The sequence below is a fragment of the Panthera leo genome, chromosome D3 (genome assembly GCF_018350215.1).
Source record: "Panthera leo isolate Ple1 chromosome D3, P.leo_Ple1_pat1.1, whole genome shotgun sequence".
In the NCBI taxonomy this organism is placed as follows: domain Eukaryota; kingdom Metazoa; phylum Chordata; class Mammalia; order Carnivora; family Felidae; genus Panthera; species Panthera leo.
This window is the reverse complement of record NC_056690.1, coordinates 9,039,624-9,061,006: the sequence shown is the minus strand read 5'-3', so window position 1 is coordinate 9,061,006 and position 21,383 is coordinate 9,039,624. Positions and strand designations below refer to the sequence as shown.

General features: G+C 50.7%; 1 protein-coding gene across 9 annotated transcripts in view; it reads right to left on the bottom strand.

Moving 5' to 3' along the window:
* The window catches only part of CUX2 (cut like homeobox 2), a 282,488-nt gene that overhangs the window by 25,031 nt on the left and 236,074 nt on the right, over window positions 1–21,383 (bottom strand). For 8 of the 9 annotated variants that reach the window (XM_042911620.1, XM_042911624.1, XM_042911623.1 and 5 more), the window contains 10 exons: window positions 17,139–17,273; window positions 14,011–14,134; window positions 12,132–12,208; window positions 11,186–11,252; window positions 8,622–8,670; window positions 4,977–5,081; window positions 1,637–1,828; window positions 1,477–1,535; window positions 938–986; window positions 745–865 (listed from right to left, as the gene is read on the bottom strand). In XM_042911620.1, coding sequence (XP_042767554.1) covers window positions 745–865; window positions 938–986; window positions 1,477–1,535; window positions 1,637–1,828; window positions 4,977–5,081; window positions 8,622–8,670; window positions 11,186–11,252; window positions 12,132–12,208; window positions 14,011–14,134; window positions 17,139–17,273 — 978 coding nt within the window. The remainder of the gene's footprint in view (window positions 1–744; window positions 866–937; window positions 987–1,476; window positions 1,536–1,636; window positions 1,829–4,976; window positions 5,082–8,621; window positions 8,671–11,185; window positions 11,253–12,131; window positions 12,209–14,010; window positions 14,135–17,138; window positions 17,274–21,383) is intronic. The other variant, XM_042911619.1, reaches the window with a different exon arrangement.

Genomic DNA, 21,383 nt, shown 5'->3' with positions numbered 1-21,383 from the left:
TGATTCTGAAATCCCTACCTGTGCAGGCCTGGCCCACATTCCAGTTCTGGGCAGCCACCCCCACCCCATCAAGAACACTCATTGAGCACTTGTTACGTGCTAGCACCTGGCCCCGAGGTGGGGAGCTCAGATCAATGCCCACCTCAGCAGGATGCCCGTTCCTGGTGCCTGCCTTCCAGCCCTCCTCGTCCTAGGCATCCTATGTGTTTGCACTCCCCATGTGAACAGCACCCACAAAGTGGATCCATTATTAACCCCATTTTATAGATGAGGAAACAGAGGCAGCACAGAGAGTCTTGGCCGGGGCCACATGGCGACAAAGTCATGGAGCCACTGTGTGGGGAGAAGAGCTGAGGAGGTGATCTGGGGAGACAGCAATGTCTACAGGCCATTTCCAGCAGCCTGCTGTGGGGGGTGCAATGTGAATGCCCTCCTTGTGCCCTGTGACCTCTTCCTGCTGCTCACTAAGGATCGGGGATGAGTTGGAGCCTTTTGCAGGGCCTTGGGAGGGCCTGGGTGAGCTGTGTGAGGAAGGCAAGTGTGGACACTGTGCGGGACACTGCCAGCTGGCTTGGCCATGGAGAGCACCCAGCTCAGCACCGGGCACACAGCGGGTGCTCGATCAATGTGCACCCTTTTCTCCATCACTCTCCTGCTTGCATGGGAGGCAGTGGAGAAGGCCAGAGGCCCACAAACAGCCCCCACCCCGGCCCCTTGGCCCCAAGAGCATCCTGCCTCCCCTACCAGGGCTGGTCAGAAGACCAGGCTTTTCCAGAAGGAATTTCTGCGTGGGGAAGAAGGCCTCCTTTGCCATGAGCAACGAGTCTTCGGGCTTGGACATGCCCTGAGGAGACAAGAAGCTGGGCTGAGAGGGCATGGTGGGCAGACGGCTCTCAAGGTCAGCTTGCAACGCGGGGACAGTGGCGGGAACACTCACCTGCGGGAGGCTGCAGGTGCTAGAGGCCAGCTTCATGGCTTTCAGGATGCTGCCAGAGAAAGTGGAGAGAGTCCAAGGCCAGCCACATTCCCCGGGCTTCGGGAGAGGTCTTGAGAGATACTTCCTCTAGCTCATCTTCCCCGATTGAGAACAACTGCCCCACCCCGTGGACCCTACATAACACTGGACTCAGGGCAACGACAGGCCTTGAGTAGCAGGCCCGTGAACCGGTTCCATCGATACCTGGAGGGGTGTTGCGTTAACCCACTCCCACACTCGCGGGCCCCAGCCAACCTGATCACAAGGCACTGATCACAGCACTGACCACAAGGCTACCCTGCATGCTCTCCAATAGGTGGCTCTTGATGGCAAGGGGCCATGCATGGTTAGGTTTTGATACCCAAGGTGCCATGGAGAGGAGACAAGGGCATCACAAAATGGGATGTGGTGGGAGGAGGAAGATCATGCACTTTGCCAAGGGCCCCGCATTGCCAAGGAAGAGGGCTGGGGGTTCTGTGGAGCCCCCCTCTGCTGAGTACCTCAGCTCTGTTTTAATTTCTTCATAGTCAGACTGTGCCTGGAGCTTCTCTTCCAGCTTCTAGAGGAGAAAATAAAGATGGTTCAAGGCTGGTCCGCGTCGTTCTGTCTGGGGATGCCCTGCCTAGATCCTGTCTGCACACCTCCTCTCCCAAGGGCTACCTCTATGGCTTCGGACTTGGCCGTGAGCTGCCGCTCCAGGTCCGCAATCTGGTTGGCAGAGGTCTCCTCCAGTTCCTGCAGAGAATTCTGGAGGTGCTGCACATCCTTCAGCAGCCGCAGGATCTCCCGATCCTTGGAGGCCAGGGCAGCCTCAAGCCGGGGGCCTGAGCACAGCGCGAAGTTCACCTTATCCTGAGGACAGAGTGGGGCTTTGAGGGGCTGGGAGGTGTGGGGCAGGGGGCTGCAGGGCTCCGCCCCTGAATCCCAAACAGAATGGGAAATCCATCTATGGCATGGCCCCCATGCCGTGCACCCCAGAGTGACTCAGCTCCTCCTTACAGGCTCTGGCTTTCCTCTTCTTACCTCTGAGCCTTTGCTCAGGCCAGTCCTACCAGCCTGGATGATTTCCCTCTCTTATTCAAACTGAGGGGGAATGGGCAGAGGAGGTTTTCTGGAGAAAGATGGGTCCAAACTGTGATGAAGTTTAAGAACAAGTTAGTGATTTGGAAAATCGCTTGGCAGCATTCACCAAGGGCAGACGTGTTTCTGCTTGGTATGTGTAGGGAAAAGCAGCCATCTATGCACCAAGATACACATGTGAACACCAAGATGAATATTCATAGCAATTCTCTCTGTAACAGCCCCAAATTGGGCTCCAAATGCCTCCAAGCGCCCTCCAACCAGAGAATGGATGAACAGGTTGTGGTACATCCACACAATGGAACACTATACAGCATTGAAAATGGATAATCTACAACTACTAACACCGGCATGAATCACTCTCTCGGATATACTATGAAGTGAAAGAAGCTAGACACAAAAGTGTGTGTGTGTGTGTGTGTGTGTGTGTGTGTGTGTGTTCCAATTAAGATCAGGTAATGAAAACAGGCACACCCCAGCTGTGCTGTTATAAGTCAGGAGAGTGGTTCCCCTTGGGGAGTAGCCCCCGAATGGGAACACAGGCGGGCATTGTTCTGGGTGTTGGGAATATTCTACTTATTGAACTGGTTGCTGGTTACAGTATCTCTGAAAAACTCAACATGCTATACACTTACGATAAGCTGATAAAGCACATTTTTTCTTATATATATTATACTTCAGAAAACATTTGTTAAAAAGGAACGAAAATAAAGGGCAATACCCGGTGAGGAAGTGGTAGGGATTGGGTATTCCCAGCAGAGGTTACCTCACAGATAAAGGTTTAGGTTTCTACACTGGGCACAGTTCCTATCCCAGCGAGATGTTTCCCCTCCATTCAAGGCAGACCCTCAGGGTTAGATGTGAGACCTTGTAGCTACTGCCCTCAGCCCCAAGCCCCATGGCTCCTCCAGATTTTAGGAAATGGCCCCTTTGTCCTGGAAAAAGACAAAGGAGGTTGATGCTTGGGAGGGCCTGAAGTCGGGCTGGTCCTGAGCTCAGTTACAAATGAATCTAAGAAGCGTCAGAAAAAACAAAACAAAACAGAAAACACAACCTACCACTACCAATACTGGCTATTCTTCCAGGGAGATAAATGCCAATTAAAACAGGAAGCGGATGCCATTAACACATTAAATTAATTAGCATCGAGCGCCACTGTTGTGCTCAGAAAAACTCACCCTCCAAACCGGCAAAATTCCCTATGGCTGATTAGCACAGGCATTTGCTGGGTTCCACGGGGGTTAATTAAGAACCACTGGCAAATTCGTTCTGAGGTGTCCTCATGAGCTCTCTTGCCTTCAGCCTCTCTTGTGCTCACTCTTTGCGTTGTACAGATATACAGGCACATTGCCATATGCACACTGCCTCCTGGGACACAGACACAGGGGGACACACCTACAGACACAGCACACACTGACACAAGGACCTGCTGGAGTCCTCCTGCTGACATGCAGACACACAGAAATACCCAGGTATTAAAGAGATATACTCAGATGGACATGTCACTGTGACACACAGAGACACGTATGTGCTCAGAGATCACATGAGCCATGGGCTAAAACACCTCAGACACACCCCAAACCTACTACTACTACTACGAATAGTATCATCAAATATCCACTGAGCCGAGACTAGAGGGTAAGCACTGTTTTAGGTACTTTACGTGTAATCCTCCCAATAGCTCTACAAGGCAGGTCCAGGTCTTACTTGTACAGATGAGGAAACCGAGGCACAGTCAGATTAAGGATACAGTTATTTGCCCAAAGGCCACCAACAGACACACACATTCATAGTAACACATGTTCACGGAGACATATTCCAATCTTTAAACAGAAAGACAGACACAGGCACACCGGTCTATGTACCAGGGTGTCGGCTGAAGTGAAAACCATGCTGGCCATTTCAGGTTCATGGGTGGAGACTGCAAATCACCCTGGAGCAGCCCGGTTATTATGTGAGGAAGTGGGAATCTAGTCCCTTGGTATGCAGAGATCTGGAAAGAAGGTGGACCAGCTTACAGAAGAAACCCGAGGCTTTCTGGGAGAGGAGCAATGGAGATTCTTTTTTTTTTTTTTTTAATGTAGGCTCCATGCCCAACATAGGGCTTGAACTCACTACCCTGAGATCAAGAGGTGCTCTACTGACTGAGCCAGTCAGGTGTCTTGAAATGGAGACCTTAACACATGACAGAAGGGTAGGTTGGGGTGGCTCTGAATGATATCTCTATGACCCCAGGACCCCAGAGGGGCACCAACCAGGAGGAAAGAAAAAGATGCACTAACTAAGCAGGCTTAACACAGGAACCTCAAGGTTGACGACTAAAGACTGGTTCTTTGTAGCACGTGGCTGTCTGGGAAGCCCTACTGGAATCATGTTTTGGGAACTAAGGGCTGACGGGAGTGTCAGTCTCCCATCTCGGTTAAGCGGTTAAGCGGTCCCACTGCGGTCTGGCAGGAATTGAGAACCAGTGGTCAATGGCGACACCCGGTGGCAACCGCCAAACCACACCGCCACTCTACAGCTCCAATTACCTCCCTCCCACCCATTCTTGCCAGGCATCTGGCAATAGAAATGGTCCTCTTTGGCCTGAGTAAGTTGCTGGCATTTTTGGACAATTTGGAGTAAAGAACGGCCTCCAGAGGAGGATGCTGGACTTCCTATTAATCACATATGGAAGCCTGAGCCTGAAGAGAGCTCTGGCTGTAATTTGACCGTCGGCTGGTAAAGCAAGTCATAGTAATTATAGTAAACTATGCATTGACCTGGGCAATGCTATGCCCACTGTATCCACATACAGTCATGTGCATAATTTCACACGGATGCACATGACTGACTCACAAGACGTCATCCCATCCATATATTCATACTCACCAACACGGCGTTTCCCAACCTTTCCCTCTGACTCTCCCACCATCCTTACCCCACTGGGTCCCTGGGGGGAGCAGCAGGCCAGGCGGATAGAGCTGTTGACTGAGGCGAGTTGTTCTCGAAGGCTTTCTACCTCCCGCTGGGCAGCCTCAGCTCGCTGGGGGTGGGGGGGGGGGAGAATTGGGGCAAGCGCAGTTAAGAGGTGAACAGGGCCATAGTGGATCCCACCATGGCCCTCTGCCATCACTCCGCATGCCTCAGGCAGGGCTGGGCCTTTGTCTCCAGCTCCCATGTCACCTAGCATGGAATGGGGCCTGGATGGAGGGTCCGCAGAGGTGGCTTCCGTGAGCTGTGGCAGGCCCTTGGGCAAGTCACTTCCCCTCTCTGGCTCTCAGTTTTCCTCTTGTGAAATGGGGGCAATGAAACACATCTACTGCAGAGGTGTTCCGAAATACATCTAAATCAGAATGCCAGTTTACTGAACTGGGTCTATGGTAGATCTTAACTCCTCAAAAACTTCTAAGAAAAAAGCCTGGAAGAGAGACTCCGAGTGTTAACAATGTAGCCTTGTGGCTTTAGAGAGAAATCTGTACTTTGTCACTTCCTGGTTGTGCGACCTTAGGCAAGAGACTTCATCTGCCCAGCCTCGGTTTCCCTATTTGTAAAATGGGAATGATAAAAGTAACTACCTTCTAGGATTGTTTGGCAAAGTAAGTGATCCGGTAAAATACAGCTCATTAGGTATCTTAGCCAGGTGCTTGACACATATAAATGTGTCAGTAATTGGTTAACTTTAATAAAACTGGAAGAGCTGGGACTGTATTTTTTCCCTCAGCTGGTGGTGCAGGTTATACTGATTACGGTTGACTTACACGCTGACCTTGGCAATCAAGATGCTATGCCTATTATATGCACCTGGAGACCCACACACATCCATGTTCACATTTTGGTAATTTATTTTTTTAACTGATTTGTTCATTTACTTACTGGTATCCTGCCTTGTTACAGAAATGGTTCAAGACAGTTTTGTTTTGGCAAAGGTTTTGGGTGTGTGGGGCTGTAGAGAAATACTTTTATGTTTCCGCACCGTTTGGGCTTTCCAAGCAAATCTGACTGGAATTTAGGACGTGGGCAAAATGACAAGCCTGGAAATCAGCTTGTGACTGATTAGCCGGGAAGAACTGAAGAGGGATTTACCTCTCTGAAGGCACGTGTCTACGTGTCAATGGCGGATGACATCCCCTGGGTTGTAAAGCTGGGTTTAAAGTTGCTAGAAACCTACCAGTCTTATCTTCCCCTGGAGAGAAGCATTCGCATTCCACATGTGAAGAACCCAGGAACCTCACCCTTCTGTTCATACTGGCACTTGGGAGGTAGTTTTCTCCCTCTCTCAGAAAGTCCCTCTCCTATATAACGACCCAGAGTCACATGGGGGGGGGTTTCCTTGCCCACAGTACAAACTCTGGTGCATGCGGGGTGCTATCTGATTCTTGTCACCTCAGGGGTAAGAACTGGGGCGAACTGGCAGGGTTATTACTAGTAATATCAACCTGCTCTTCTCCAGAATCCTCTTGTTCACATTCTGGATAATATGAATACAGATTTAAAAAACCCTAATGTGATGACATTTATTTTCTTCTCCGTACTTTCTATAATGAAGTTTTACTTTTAAACTCAGAAAAGAAACATTAAAAAAATTGTTTCCTATCCAAACTACTCTAAGAGCTTTGTTCTCGAGCCTACTTGACGGGCAAAGATCCGAAAGTTTGATGACACACAATACTGGCGAGCTAGAAGGAAACAGGCCCTCTTTTAACTTGCTACAGTGAGTGTAAATTGGTACAATTTCACGGTGGGTGGGGGGCAGTTTGGCCACATCTGTCAAATAAAAACGCACAGATCCTCAGCCCAGTAATTCCACTTCTAAGAATTTACCCTATGTATTGGCTCACGCACGTGTGAAAAGATATCCGTGCAAGGGCGTTCACTGTGGTCCTGATGATGATGGTAAAGGATTGGAAATACCATAAATCTTCATCAACAGGGGACTGGTTAGACCACGGTGGGCAAACTGCAGCCTGATGCCTGTTTCGTAAATTAAATTTTTCTAGTACACAGCCACACGCATTCACTTGCATACCGTCTGTGCTTTCACATACAGCGAAGCTGAACAGCTGTGTCAGAGACCCGCGTACCTAAACATACTTACTCTCTGACCCTTTACAGAAAGTCTGCCATCCCTGGGTTGGGAGACAGTGCGTCCATGTACTACAATACTACAGGCAGTAAAACACACGGACTACTTTTATACAGATATGGAATGAGTTCTAAGATATACACATGGAAAAAATAAGGCTCAGAAGGGTGGGTATAGTATATATTATAGTCTGTGTTTTAAAAAGGGGTAAAAGTAGATATATTCATGGGCTTGTGAATGGATCTCTAGAAGGGACCTTAGAAATAGGTAAGAGAGGCTGCCAGGGGGAGGGGAACCGGAGAGCCAAGTTGGGGAGGGAGAAGGGAGTTCAAACTTTTTGAGTTTTGAACTATGGAAATGTATTGCCTATTCAAAAACATCACCCTATGAATGCTACCCTTTTCCGAGTTTCCTCTACAGGCGGGAGCAGGGCTGCCCTTATGCCTGCACAGCCATCCTCTGGGCCTTTGCTCCTGCTGTGCCTTCTCCTGGAATGCCTTTCCTCCAGAGAACAGCTCCTGGGCTTTAGGACCCAGCTGCAAAGTGTGCTCCTCTGGGGAAATGACCACTTGCTCTGTCATCCTGCTGGCCCCTCTTGGCCATGTCCCTGGCTGCTGGCACTGCAGGGACCCGGGGGCAAGTAGAGATGTGTTGGGCCCTTGAGACTCCAGACAAGACCCCATGGCCACACCTCGCCTCCTTTCAGAGTCTTGCCAGCTTTGTCTACCAGACAGCAACACATCTGAGGCCAGAAAAGGCAGAGTGCAGGACCCTTTCTACATAAGTGATAACGGGGACTCGTAGAGGTTAAAGGGCTTTTAAGGACCCGGGCTGGGACTAGAAGATGGGGCCCCAAGGAAGTTTGGGTCCACCCAGTGCTCAGCTGTTGTGGCTGGGATCAAGTGAGAAGGCTGCAGGAGGCCCCTGGTGGGGAGGGAGGGAAAGAAGCCGCTTGGGCTTGTCCCTTGTCACCACCCCAGGCTCTGTGGAACATGGTTCCTCATACAGTCTGGTTGGGACAGACCCACCGCCCAGCTTGGCCTGCGGGCTGGGCTCACCAGTCACTGCTCTGCTGCCTTCCTCCTGCTGTCTGGAGACACCTGGAAAATGTCACCTGCACAGCAGCCACCAGGGAAGGGCACCGGCTTTTCTCTGTAGGCAGCCTCCTGGCCTTTACCCAGGCTGTTCCCTGGCCTGGAATGCCATCCCTCTACATTTTCAATTTATTCGACAGGTGTCAGCAACATGGCCCTTCCTCCAGGACGTCTTCTTCCCTGACTCTTGTGTCTGGTCAGGTGCCCCTTCCCTGACTGTTGCTGCCTGAGTCACCCTATTTCTGAGTGTTCTGCCAGCATCCCCCCTCCTTCTTCTGGGAGCTCAGGGTCCCAAACATCTCCCAGCCCTAGCACTCAGCATGGCACACGGTTCGATAAATATCGATTGGGTTCAGTCCCTTCCCCCCTTTGCCCGAGACCCCCACCCTGGCACATGTCTTCTCACCTGATTAGCCTTCTCCAAGTTGGTCATGATCAGGCCGACTTCATCTGCCCTGAGACAGAAAGATAAGACCCTGAGAAGGGCTTCTGGCAGCCACCAGGCTGATAACCCCAGCCCCTGCCCGAACCTAAGGGTCTTGCAATGGAAGGCTGAGGAGGCTGCCCCCTACCCTTCCTACTGGAGAGAAACCAGGCTGGGAGGAAAAGAGCTCAGGCTCTGGGGGAAGGGGAACAGGGCCTCAGCACTGCGCCCCTTCCGGGCAGCCTGGCCTCCCGCCTCCCCCAGGGGTCCATTCTCCTAAGCTGTCCACAGAGCTACCAGGTGTTTGCCCCTGCTGTGCCTTCTACCCAGGATCCCCTTCCTTAAGAGAACAGGACCCTGAGCTTTAAAGCCCAGCTCTGGGGCACCTGGGAGGCTCAGCCAGTTAAGCATCTGACTTCAGCTCAGGTCACGATCTCACAGTTCATGAGTTTGAGCCCTGCATCGGGCTCTCCGCTGTCAGCACAAAGCTGACACTTCGGATCATCTGTGTCCTTCTTTCTCTGCCTTTTCCCGGCTCACACACGAGCTCTCTCTCTAAGATAAAACATTAAAAAAAAAAAAGATGGGAATGCAAGCTGGTGCAGCCACTCTGGAAAATAGTATGGAGGTTCCTCAAAAAACTAAAAATACAACTACCCCACGACCCAGCAAGTGCATTACTAGGCATTTATCCAAGGGATACAGGTGTGCTCTTTTGAAGGGACACACGCACCCCCATGTTTATAGCAGCACTATCAATAATAGCCAAAGTATGGAAAGAGCCCAAATGTCCATCGACGGATGAATGGGTAAAAAAGATGTGGTATATATATACAATGGAGTATTACTCAGCAATCAAAAAGAATGGAATCTTGCCATTGGCAACTATGTGGGTGGAACTGGAGGGTATTAAGCTAAGTGAAATTAGTCAGTCAGAGAAAGACAAATATCATATGATTTCATTCATATGAGGACTTTGAGACAAAACAGGTGAACATAAGGGAAGGGAAACAAAAATAATATAAAAACAGGGAGGGGGACAAAACAGAAGAGACTCTTAAATATAGAGAACAAACTGAGGGTTGGTGGAGGGGTTGTGGGAGGGGATGGGCTAAATGGGGAAGGGGCATTAAGGAACCTAGTCTTGAAATCATTGTTGCACTATATGCTAACTAATTTGGATGTACATTTAAAAAAATTAAAATTAAAGAAAAAAAAAAGCACGTACTGGCTAATGCAGCAATATTTCCAAGGGTATAAAACACTGCAAAAAGTTTTATGCCACCAGGAAGCCACAGTAATCCAGTTTCAAGGATAGAGAAGAAAATGTCGTGCAGGAGGCGTATGACAAACCACTTCAAACTGGTGTGGAAACGAAGGGACCAGGCATCCAGGATCTGCAAGGTCACTGCTGTGCTGGCACTGGCGGCCCGGCCCCTGCTTGATGCCTGCCCCCCTCCCACCACCGTGCCCTCCAGCCTTTTGTATTAAAATTGGTGGAAGTAGAAAAAAAAAAAAGAAAAGAAAATTTTAAAACCTAGCTCTAAAGTATCCTCCTGGGAGGCCTCTCTCAACTTACCCCCAGGGTGGTCATTTGTTTATTTCCTGCCCTCCAACCCCCAGATTGCCAGCATCGAGGGGGCCAGGTCAGGCCTCATCCACCTCGGCTGCCTCTCTGTTGAGTGTGGGGTGGGGGACACAGGAGGCCTGCGGGGAGTATCTGGTGACTCTAAGCCGCGCATGTGCTTTAGGCATGTTCGGGGCCTTCTTCCGTGCAAGCTGTCCCCCTGCCGCCAGCACTCAACCCGGCATTGCATTGTTCACGTGGTCATCTCCTTCTCGTTTTGGGGTTGCATTCTGAAGGTCATCTCCTTAGGGAAGTCCTCCGTGACTACCCTGGGTAATAGGACCCGCCCTCCCTGTTATTCTCTCTTGCTGCTCTCAGTTCTTCCCTTCTTAGTGTTCACCAGGTGCCCAGAACAGGGCCGAGCATACAGTAAGTGCTCAACAGTATCTGTGAAGGAGCGAATTTATCACTGTATATCATCAGTTACCATCTGTCTCTTCTCTTTAGCTGGGGTCAGGGCCACGTTCTGATGTTTCTTCCAGGGACCCAACACAGCACTGGGTAAATAGTAGGTGCTAAGTAAGCGTTTGTGGAATAAGTGATGTCTTATGGCCACGTTGAGTCCAGAGTAATTTAAGTGAATGACACTCGGCTGAGGATTGGCCTGGGTTGCTGTGGTGAAGACAGTCCTAGGAGGTTGGGGTGATGGGGAGGCCCCTGCCCAGCAGACCCTGCTCCGCCACGACCCAGAATGTCATGTATACTCTGTGCTGCATGAACGGCACAGCAAATGACTGGTGAACAGCTGTGTGCCTATGGGGGTGGGGAACACAGGGTGCTTAAAGAAACAGGTGCTTCCGGCGGTGAGTCAGAGGGAGAAGACTCAGAAAGAGAAGGCGTATTTGAGAGGGTCAGAGGGAGGAGGCATGTCTGGGAGGGTCAGAGGGAGGAGGCATACCTCAGCAGGGTGTTCACTTACTTGGATGCTGCCTCCTCATCGTATTTCCGCCGCAGTTCCAACAGCTCTGTCTGTGTGGCCTTTAACGCTGGGAAAAAGCAAAGAGCCAGGGTGAAGTGCCCCCTGCTTTCCCCAGGAACCCACTCCTGCTGCAGGGCCCAGAAAGTAGAATGAGGTTCAAGGTAGTGAAGGAAGACCTTTCTTTTGAAGGTCTTTAGAACCAGTGACAGGTAGAGCTTCCTGCCCTTGGAGGGGCTTCAAGCCGGTCGGAGGGCAGATGAGATCACCCTCTAGGAGTTTATGAAGCCCAGGGCACCCAGGCAAGTGGTAGAGGTCTGTCTGCCCCATGGCCTTGGGTATGAGCTACCCGACATGCTTAGGTCACTCCAGGACCTGGCAGGTGAGGGGGACAGGGAGGAGCGATGAAGTCAACGGATATGTGTATATTATAATAAATGGGAGATTTCTCATGGAATTCCAGATTTCTAAATCTCCAAACAATCTGGAGGCTTGGTGACATTGGGCCATACGGCAGTGGCTGGCTGGTGCTCAGCAGTGGCCATCTCTTAGTCAAGGCCCAGGTCCTCCAGATCCCACCCTTTCCTACGGCTTTTTCCCTAGTCTGGCTTTCCCTAGTCTGGCTTTCCCTAGTCTGGCTTTCCCTAGTCTGGCTTTCCCTAGTCTGGCTGCTTGTTCGTGCGTCTGGCCCCTACAGGCACTGCCTTTGCCACCCCTGATTTAATTCTACTTCTCAAGGCCTCTCTCCACCGCAATATGGCCTCTGGGGACGGGGCTCGGACCCCCACTGGGTCCACTTCCACTTCCTTCCCAAATTCCCCTCTCGCCTTCCTGATTCTGGAATACCTGAGCCTGTGTTCACAGTGTCACTGTCCCCTTCTCCTCCTCCTCCTGGTCTGACGGGGCTGGGGAGCTGCACGGGGCCAGGGAACACATGCCAGATACATACCTGAATGTAGGACTTTGATCTTTTCCTCTGCCTCCCCCAGTCTGGCTGCCAAAGTGATTTGTACTTCTTGAAGGCCCCTGCAGAGAGACTGAGCCTGCTCAGAATGGCTCTGCTCGTGCCTGTGTGGATGGGCCCTGCCTGGGTCCCCAAGGTGGCCCTCCTGTCTTCCTACCCCTCTTACCTGTTCTCTGTAATCTACACCCCTGCCTTTTTAAAGGGTCCTTAAACATGACATTCAGGCATTTGGCCGCTTTGCTGTTTTGCTGACTGTGTGGCAGCATTTGGGTGGACCTACATCAGGTAGTGACTTTGCCTCTCTGGGCCTCAGTTTCCTCATCTGTACAATAAGGTTTCTAGTGGGGTTTGCCTCTGTGAGTGTTGTGAAACACCTTCAGTATGATGCCTGGTACCCAGTGTTCCCTCAATATCATTAGTTACTATTCCTGTCCCCGGGGAGGCATTTTTTCCCTTCTCTGTGTCAGGAGTTTGGGATGGTCATCCAGCCCACTATAGCCTAGAGCTTAGGTGTGATACAAGTGTCTCAGCAGAGAAACAAGGGCCCTAGCTGGACTGGGGGAAGGTTTATACAAAGCTTGGGTCTTACGTTGTCTGAATCAGAGACTCTAGAGAAGGAACTTTACCCCTGATCCTACACCCTGACCCTCTCAGTGAGGGTGAGGTGTGTGTTACACATTGGCAAAGTGGGTGTCTCACTCAAACCACTCCAGCCACATTCATCTCCTTGCTGGTCAAACACACCAGGCATGTTTCTGCCTCAGGGCCTTTGCACTGGCTGTCCCCTCTGTGTAGAACATTCTTGCCCTATATATCTGCAAGTTTCACCCCCACCTTCTCAGGGCTTTCCTCACCTTCTCAGTGAGGCCTCCCCTCATACCCTATTTAAAACTTCAGCCTCAATGTCATCCCCCCTTCTCTGCTTTCTTTTCCTTCACAACCCTTATCTTCATGTAGCAGACTTTATCTTGTTTAACTTGTGTCTTCCTCATGAGAAGGTAAACTCCAGGAGGGCAGGGAGGTTTGTCCATTTGTTCACTGCTGTGTCCCTAGAACAGTGCTTGGCACACGGCAGGTGGTCCCATAAATACATGGAATGAATGAATAAAGGAATAAGTGAATGAAAGGCTAGATGTAATGACCACCATGAAACTGGCCTAGAAAAGCCCCAAGAATCCAGAAATCATAATAATCCAGGTACTATTGCTCCCACATCAGCTGTAAGGGCAACCATCTACTGACACATTCCCAGTGAGCACTGAGCTAAGTGCATACGTTCATTCTGACCGGAGACTAGGAGTTGACATGGCCTGCCCACCTGATCAGGCTTTGGCACCCAGTTGTCCAATCACACACGAATCTCAGGGTTGCTGTTAATGTATTCTGCAGATGGGGTGAACATCTGCAGTCAGCTGGTGTTAAGTAAAGGAGAATAATCTCAATACTGTGGGTGGGCCTCATCCAACCAGTTGCAAGTCTTAAAAATAAAACTGAGGAAGAATTCTGCCGCCAGACTGCAGCACTGACTCCCGCCTGACAGTTTCCAGCCTGCTGGTTAGCTCTACCAATTCAGACTTGCCAGCCCCAACTGTGTGAACTAAGTCCTTGAAATACATGTCTTAATTAATTAAAATAAAAAATCCTTCCGGTTTTATTTCTCTGGGGAACCCTGCCTAATATACCGCCATTGGTCCCATTTCCCAGCTGGGAAAACTGAAGCTCAGACAGGTGATGTGACCTGCCCAGGGCTGGCCACTGAACCAGGCCTGGATCTCTATCTCCAACCTGAATCCAGATTCCCTGATGGTCCCACCTCCCAGCCAGGTGGGGCAGCAGGGCCCCCCGCCTGTTCCTCCCCACTCACTTTTGTTTCTCTGCCTCATTTCTCTGCAGCAAAGTTTCTGTCAGGAGGGCTTTGCCGGGAATGCCTGGGAGGCGGCTCCCCTCGGTCAGCGTGGGTCCGGCCGGAGACGTCCCCTCTCTCTGCTCTGGAGGGAGGAAAAGAGGGAAAACCGCCCATCGCTGGAAGCGACATGGCAGCCAGAGCCGCCTTCTGCAAACTGGACAGATCGGCAGTGCTGGGATAAGAGTTGATTTCTCAAACTCGAGTGTTAGAGAGAGTGCGGCTGTGGAAACCTGCCATCACGTGGTCGGCTGGGTTGTAGCCGTCGGGGGTGTGTGTGCACAAAAGTCAAGTCCCCATAGTGCCGGCCTCAGACAGCAGGCCCAGGTGCTTCCTTTGCCCTCTTGGACCTGTTCTAGCCTCCTTGGCCTTCTTACTTTTTTAAGAGTCATGGTCAAGTATACATAACATGAAATTCACCATTTTAACCATTTTGAAGTATACAATTCAGTGACATTTAGTACATTCACAGTATTGTGCAACCGTTAGCACTAATTCCAGAACACTGTCATCACCCCAAAAGGAAACCTGTCCCCATTAAGCAGTCATGCCTTTTTCCCCTCCCCCAGCCCTTGGCAACCACTAATCTGCTTTCTGTCCGTGGGGATTTGCATATCCTGGATATTTCATATCACTGGAATCACACATAATGTATGTCCTGTTGTGTCTGGCTTCTTTCACTTAGCAAACTGTTTCTGAGGTTCATCTAGGTTTGTTTTATGGTTAAATAATATTCCATTTTATGGATATGTCATAAATGTTTTCCCATTCATCTGCTGATAGACATTTGGGTTGTTTTCACCTTTGGTTGTTGTGAATAGCCCTGCTGTGAATATGTGCACACGCGTTTCTGTTTGAGCACCTGTTTTCAGTTCTTTGGAGTATATATTACCTAGGAGTGAAATGGCCGGGCCACGGGGTAGCTCTAGGTTTAACTTCCCCTCTCCATAGGTGGTGGCACATACTCAGATGCTCAGTCATAGCTGACCTCACCTGCAGGTGCCCCTGGGCAGGGCCCACATCAGTTGTACCTTTGCAAGCCCCTGGTGGCTCCTTTAGGGGATCAGTTTGTGCCTTTGGTACTGAATTTTTCATGGGGAGAAAGGCTGCTCAAGGGCCGGCCACCAAGCGTGAATGTCTCAAGAATTCCAAAATCTGGGCTCCTGCCCTTGGGCCTGAGTCAGTTAAGTTCAGTCCTGGTTGTTAAACTCCTACTGTGAGCCTGGCACAGCAGGGTGAGTGCAGGGCTGGGCAGTGTGCAGAGTGAGGGCCTGACAGAGCGGTCAGGGCCTGGCTCGTTCTTACACACGCACACATACACTGGGAATATTCCAGGGGCTGAGGCCACAGAAGTGAACAAACAAACAAGGTCTGACCCTTACGATGCAGAGTAACAAGTGCTCTCACGGAGAGACATAGCCTAGGGCCAAGGGCAAGAGCCCTTGGTTTGAATCCCTGCTTGGCCACCTGTTGCTTCTGAGATTCAGTTACCCCTTTGTAAAATGGGGCCAGTGGTACCTCAGAAGGTTGATATAAGAGGACAGTGGGATACTGTGTGAAAGGCACATGGCACAGAGCAAATGCTCTGAAGAGGCAGTTCCCACTACTATTATTCTGATAGAAGGAAGTTCAAACCCTAGAGGCACCTAGAGGGACAAGCTGGCTTGTCAGGGAGGCTGGAAGGGCATTCTGGGTACAGGAAGAGAGTTGGCAAAAGTGCTGTATTTTAGTCACCATAAATCTTCCCCAGAAGACTCTGCCCAGGACTAAGCATACAGCAGGTGTCCACTAGGCACTGGGGGGATGGGAGGGGGCTGTGAAATTGGGAGTGTGCCACAGCAGTCAAACTTTGATTTGGCATGCCTCAGGCCATTATCTTCTCCACAACTCTAGGAGGTAGACCAGGGTTCTGCAAAGACAGCCCTTGGACCAAATCTGGCCCACCGCCTGTTCTGTTTGTGAAGTTTTACTGGAATATAGCCACACCCACTCATTTACATATGTTTTATGGCTTTTTTTTTTTTTTTTTTTTTTTTACAGAGTTTAGTAGCTGTAACAGAAAGCCTACAAAGCCTGAAATATTTACTCTCTGGCCCTTTACAAAAAAAAAAAAAAAAAAAAAAAAAGAGAGAAGGTAATCTTGCTGAACTTTGAGGTGAATCCTCCTCATTTATTCCTTAGACAAGTATCCCTAAACCTGACTCTTCTCTGCTTAATTTTCCTCCTAATCTTTCTCACCACGTGAAATACTAGATATTTAACATTTATTGGTTGACAGTCTCTCCTCTGTAAGGTCAGTGCCACGAGGGCAAGGATTTTTGTCTGTTTTGCTCCTGGCTATGTCCCCAGTGCCTGTGACAGTGCTGGGCTTGAAGCTCAATGAACACCGTTAGATGGCTACCAAGAGCTTTCATGTGCACATTTGCTTCTCCCCAGGAGACCTTCTACCTCACCTGCCAGAGGTAACCACCATGATGGATTTTGTTCATCATTTCCTTGATTTTAAACATTTTTATCATAATATGTGTATACCTAAACTATATTTTTAGCTTTTCTAGTTTTTTGACTTGTCTTATCTGGTGCTGAGACAGCGCTGTATTCATATCCTGTTTCCCTCTACTCCTGGGCACAGAGTAGATTTTCCAGGCTCCTTTGCAACTGGGTGTGGTCATATGAGTGAGTTTTGGCCAATGACAAGTGGCTGTGGAAGTGATGCGGGCCACTTCTGAGCCTGGACCCATAAACCTCAGTATGACCCTCCACATTTTTTCTTTGCCTGTTGGCAAGTTGCCACCAGTCACCGTGACTCCGGATGTCATGTGTTGAAGATGGTGGGACCACCACAGCTGGGTTGCCCGAGTGACTCCATGGAGTGTCCTCTCCAACTTCCCACCCTTCAAATATATTAAGCTTCTGGGATTTCGGGTTGGTTTGTTTCTGCAGCGACGTACCCATAACCCATCCTACATCTGAAACGATAAAGTTGAGTTCCTTGCCCCCCGACCCCTCCAAAGGCGGCCAAGATTGGCTGTTGAAGATCCACAGCCTGTTTTTTCATTATGGACATCCCGTGAAGGCCTTATCAGTACCTTTAGGGCCAAGGAGCTCGGGGTGCCTCTTCCACGAAGCGTGGAGGTCTCGCCGCGGCTGCCCGCTGGGGTCGAAGCTGGGGGGCTGCAGTCTGTCGTCTAGGCCGCGCGCTGCCTCAAACACAGGCACAGGGTCTGCACACACACAGAGAGAGGAGCACGGGAGTGGCGGGGGCCCTGAGGGCTGAGGGCTGCCCAGGCTAAGCTCGCAGGGCCTGGGGGGTCCCTCTCAGGATGCTCTCCATGCACAAGAGCCTTCTGGAGTTGCTCTGATGGCTTAGGAGACCAATGTAGAATTTCTGCTTTATGAGGGAGCCGTCTACTTCAGGTGCCCGCTCAGTGGAGCGTGTGCCATCCCCAGGGGCATGCGTGTCCTGCCCACCTGGAATACTACTAACGACGATAACTGTCACAGCAAGTGCATGTTTCTGGATTCCATGGTGCCATCTGTGGTGGCCATGCGACTGTCTTGCATACCTCCGACCACAGGAGGTCATTAAACGAGGACCTCACTCTGAAATCCATCGTGAGGCCAGTCTTCTAAGACAAGGCCGGCAGGCAGCCAGGATGGGGCCGACTCCCGAGGGCCACGGGACTGCTCTGAGCACCAAGGACTCCCCCAGGGCCTGCTCAGGCTGTCCTGTGTGGATGCTGCCACCCAGTTGCCTGCCTCTCCTTCCTCTGACACTTTTCCCACCTCCCTCCCCATTTTTCTTCCCCCGTGTTTCCTCAATACCATCCATCGACCTACCTACCTAATCCTTGGGGGTACTCTCAGTGCACCTGGGCCAACACACCACCATTTGTTGCATGTGAGGTTGACTAAACAATGGCTTTTCTGGGGGTGAAATACATCCCTGCAGGTAAGATACCCCCCAATTTCTCAATAGCTAAAAGATGAGGAATGTGTAGGTCCTTCTGCCTGGAATTGTTTGCCTCCCCACCCTGTCATCTAGGAAGCACTTCCTCTTCCTTCAGATCTAGACGCCAGCACTTCTTCCACGTGACTTTCCCCACTCCCCACCCTCGGCAGGTACTACAGACACCTGGGTAATGCCAGAGGTCGGGGTGGCGTCTTCTAGGCTACAAAGCTGTTCACGGGAATGGGTTCCCGTGATGCTCCCAGCAGCCCCCGGAAGCTGGCTTGGATCCAACTCATTTTCACAGATGAGGAAACCAGCTCAGAGCAGCCAGGTGACTTGAAGGGCAGAGGTGAGTTTCAAGTCTGGGTCTCTTTCTCAGATGCCGCAAAGGCTTCCTGTCCCAGAGATGTGGACATTTCCAACCCAGCAGCCCAGGTGGGTATTCATGGGGACCCAGGAAAGCCAGAGCCTCTTTGCCCCAGACAAAGGGGCCTGGGTCTGGTCCACAGTCCTTTCAAATGCCCTCTCTCTTGCTGTTCACTCTCCTGGAGTCTCCTGCCACCACCCGCTCAGCCACTGTTCTCTGCTGGGGTGCAGAAGGATTAAGAGCATGGATCCTGGGTCCTGGTCTAATCCGTACTTGCTTTTTAGGATTGCTGGGTGACTCCGGCAAGCAACCCTACCTCTCTGTGCCTCACCATAAAAGTTCCGACCTCATGGGGTGCCTGGGTGGCTCAGTCGGTTAAGCATCCGACTTTAACTTAGGTCACGATCTCACGGCCCGTGAGTTCGAGCCCCGCGTCGGGCTCTGGGCTGACGGCTCAGAGCCTGGAGCCTGCTTCCGATTCTGTGTCTCTCTCTCTCTGCCCCTCCCCCGTTCATGCTCTGTCTCTCTCTGTCTCAAAAATAAATAAACATTAAAAAAAAAAAAAAAAAAGTTCTGACCTCATAAGGCTGGGATGAGGATCCATGCACATAAAGTGCTCAACGCAGCGACTGGCATTTGGTCATCTTGGAACAAATAGAAGCCCTGGCTATTCCTGTCTTTTTGAGCTCCAGTCACACTGGCTTTCTCTTAGTCCCTCAAATGTACCTTCCTACTGTGGAGTCTTTGTACAAGAAAGAGCCTCTGCCAGGAACACCCTGTCCTCCCTTTTAACCTCTTTCAGCTAGTTAATGCTTAATCACCTTTCATATTGCAACTCAGATGCCACTTCTTCCAGGAAGCCTGCCTTGACCAGTCATTCCTCCAATATGAGCTCTCTCAGCTGCCTGCGCCTTTCCTTCACAGCTCTCATTTTAGTTACACTTCTCATTGATTAGCAAGTCCACCTAATTATCACCCACTGGACTGCAGACTCCACAAGGGAGGACTGGGACCGCATCTGATTTTGCTCCCCTCTGGACCCCTTGTGGGTGAACGAAGCCTGCCACGCAACCTGACCCAATAAACATCTGCTGACGGAAGAAACGGGGCAGTGCCTATACATAGGAGCCTTCAGGTCCGGCTGGAACAAGGTCGCCTCTGCGTTTTATCCCTCTCCCTCGCCCCCTCCCACCCCTGTTTGCTTAGGTGGCGGGCGGCTCTGACAATGGGCGTTTGTGCCGAGGTAAGCAGGTGCGCGGGAACGCTGCCGTCTTTCCTCTGTCAGCACTCCCCCCACGCCCCGTCATTAGGCAGGGCCTGCTCAGCGGGGTATGCCATTATGTCTCCCCGGGCTGATGTAATTATACATTGACATAATTAACCCAGCAAGCGCATTAGGCAGGCCAGCTAAAAATTCATCTATAATTATTTGTTGTGTGCATGCTAATGAGTCCATCTGCACTGCCTTTGTACAACACGGACAAATTAATTTACAAGTCTGGATTTTTTAATAAGTTCAAGAAAATGCTTCCTATTGTGTCCTGGTTTTTCAGAAAGGAAGAGAAAGGCGACAAGCACTTGCCGAGGTCAGGGAAGTTAGATAAACACGGGAGGGTGCAGCTCCGAGCGGGCCATGGAGGGCTCACTCTGGTTCCAAGAAGATGGAAAAGATCCGGCTCGTGGCTTGGGGGCCTGCTGGCCACGAGCCTACCCAAGCCAAACAATTACCCTTGGGTGATAAAGGGTATCATCCGCCCCATTTCCAGGGATCAGGTATTGACACTTCATTCTGCTTGGGGGCCTTGTGGGTCACTCCTTGCTGCTTTGCGCACTCCATCCAGGGGAAGCTGACCTCAGGTGGGCCCCTGCAGGACAGGCTAGAGGACCAGGGTTGGCTGGGTCCCCATTCAACACATGTTCAGCAGATTTTAAGGCTCTGGCTTTTTGCCTTTGTTTGCTGGTACAAGGTAGAACATAGTGGTTAAGCTCACAGAATCTGAAGCCCAGCTCTGGGTCCAGATCCCAAGGAGCCTTGAGCCCTGTTTCCCCACTAATAAAGTGGAAAAATACAACAGTTCCTAATTCCTTGGAATTACTTTTGGGAAGATTCTGGCTCCAAATTGGCCAGTAACTTTGGACAGTTAGTCAACCTCTCAGAGCCTCCATTTTCTATTTTCTCATCTGTAAAATGGGGCCACGTGTGTAGGGTGTGGTTGTGATGTTTGGAAGAGAGAACGTAGATAGATTTTCAGTGCTAGGTGCATAGCTGGGCTTGGTAAATGTGACAAGGCTGCTGCTATTACCTGAGAGGAGGCAGCACGCCTGGTCTTGTGACCTGGAGGTCAGCTGTCTGCATGGTAAATGCTCTGTGGAGTCTCGGGACTGGCAGGGCCTCATATGTTCTTATCAGCCCCTGGGAGATGCAGAATCCAATAATCCTCCTTTAAACTGTCCTCTGGGACCCAAAAATTCCATCATGGAAAGTCATACTGGGGAGGGACTGAAAGGGTCCAACGCTCCCCACCCCAGGGCACAGAGGGGCTAAAGTGGGGGTCCTGTGACTTCCCTGAAGTTGGCCAGCGAGTTGGTGGCAGGACTGGGACAGGCCCTTGGGCCTCCTCCTCCCACACTTCCTTTCTGGTTCCCAGTTTGAGGGGAGAAAGCGGCAGGGGGTATTAGGCTGTGACCGAATCTAACAACCAAAGCACTTTGCATGCATTAGAATTCCTTCAGACTTCACCACAGCACTATGTTCCCATTTTAGACAGGGAAGCTGAGGCACAGGGGGCAGGGTGAAGTCGTTTCCCCAAGGTGAGGCCCAGTAAGGGAGATGCTGCTATTCTCCATTTTTCAGACAAGAAAATAAAGGCCCAGAGAAGAGATGCCATGTGCCAAAGGTCACCTAGCTCAGAAGTGGCAGAGGTGGGATTTGAGCTCAGGGTACCAGGCCATTCTTTGTAGTAAGTAGGCCAAACTGCCTTGAGGCAGGGCATGGGAAGTTTCTACTTGTAGCCA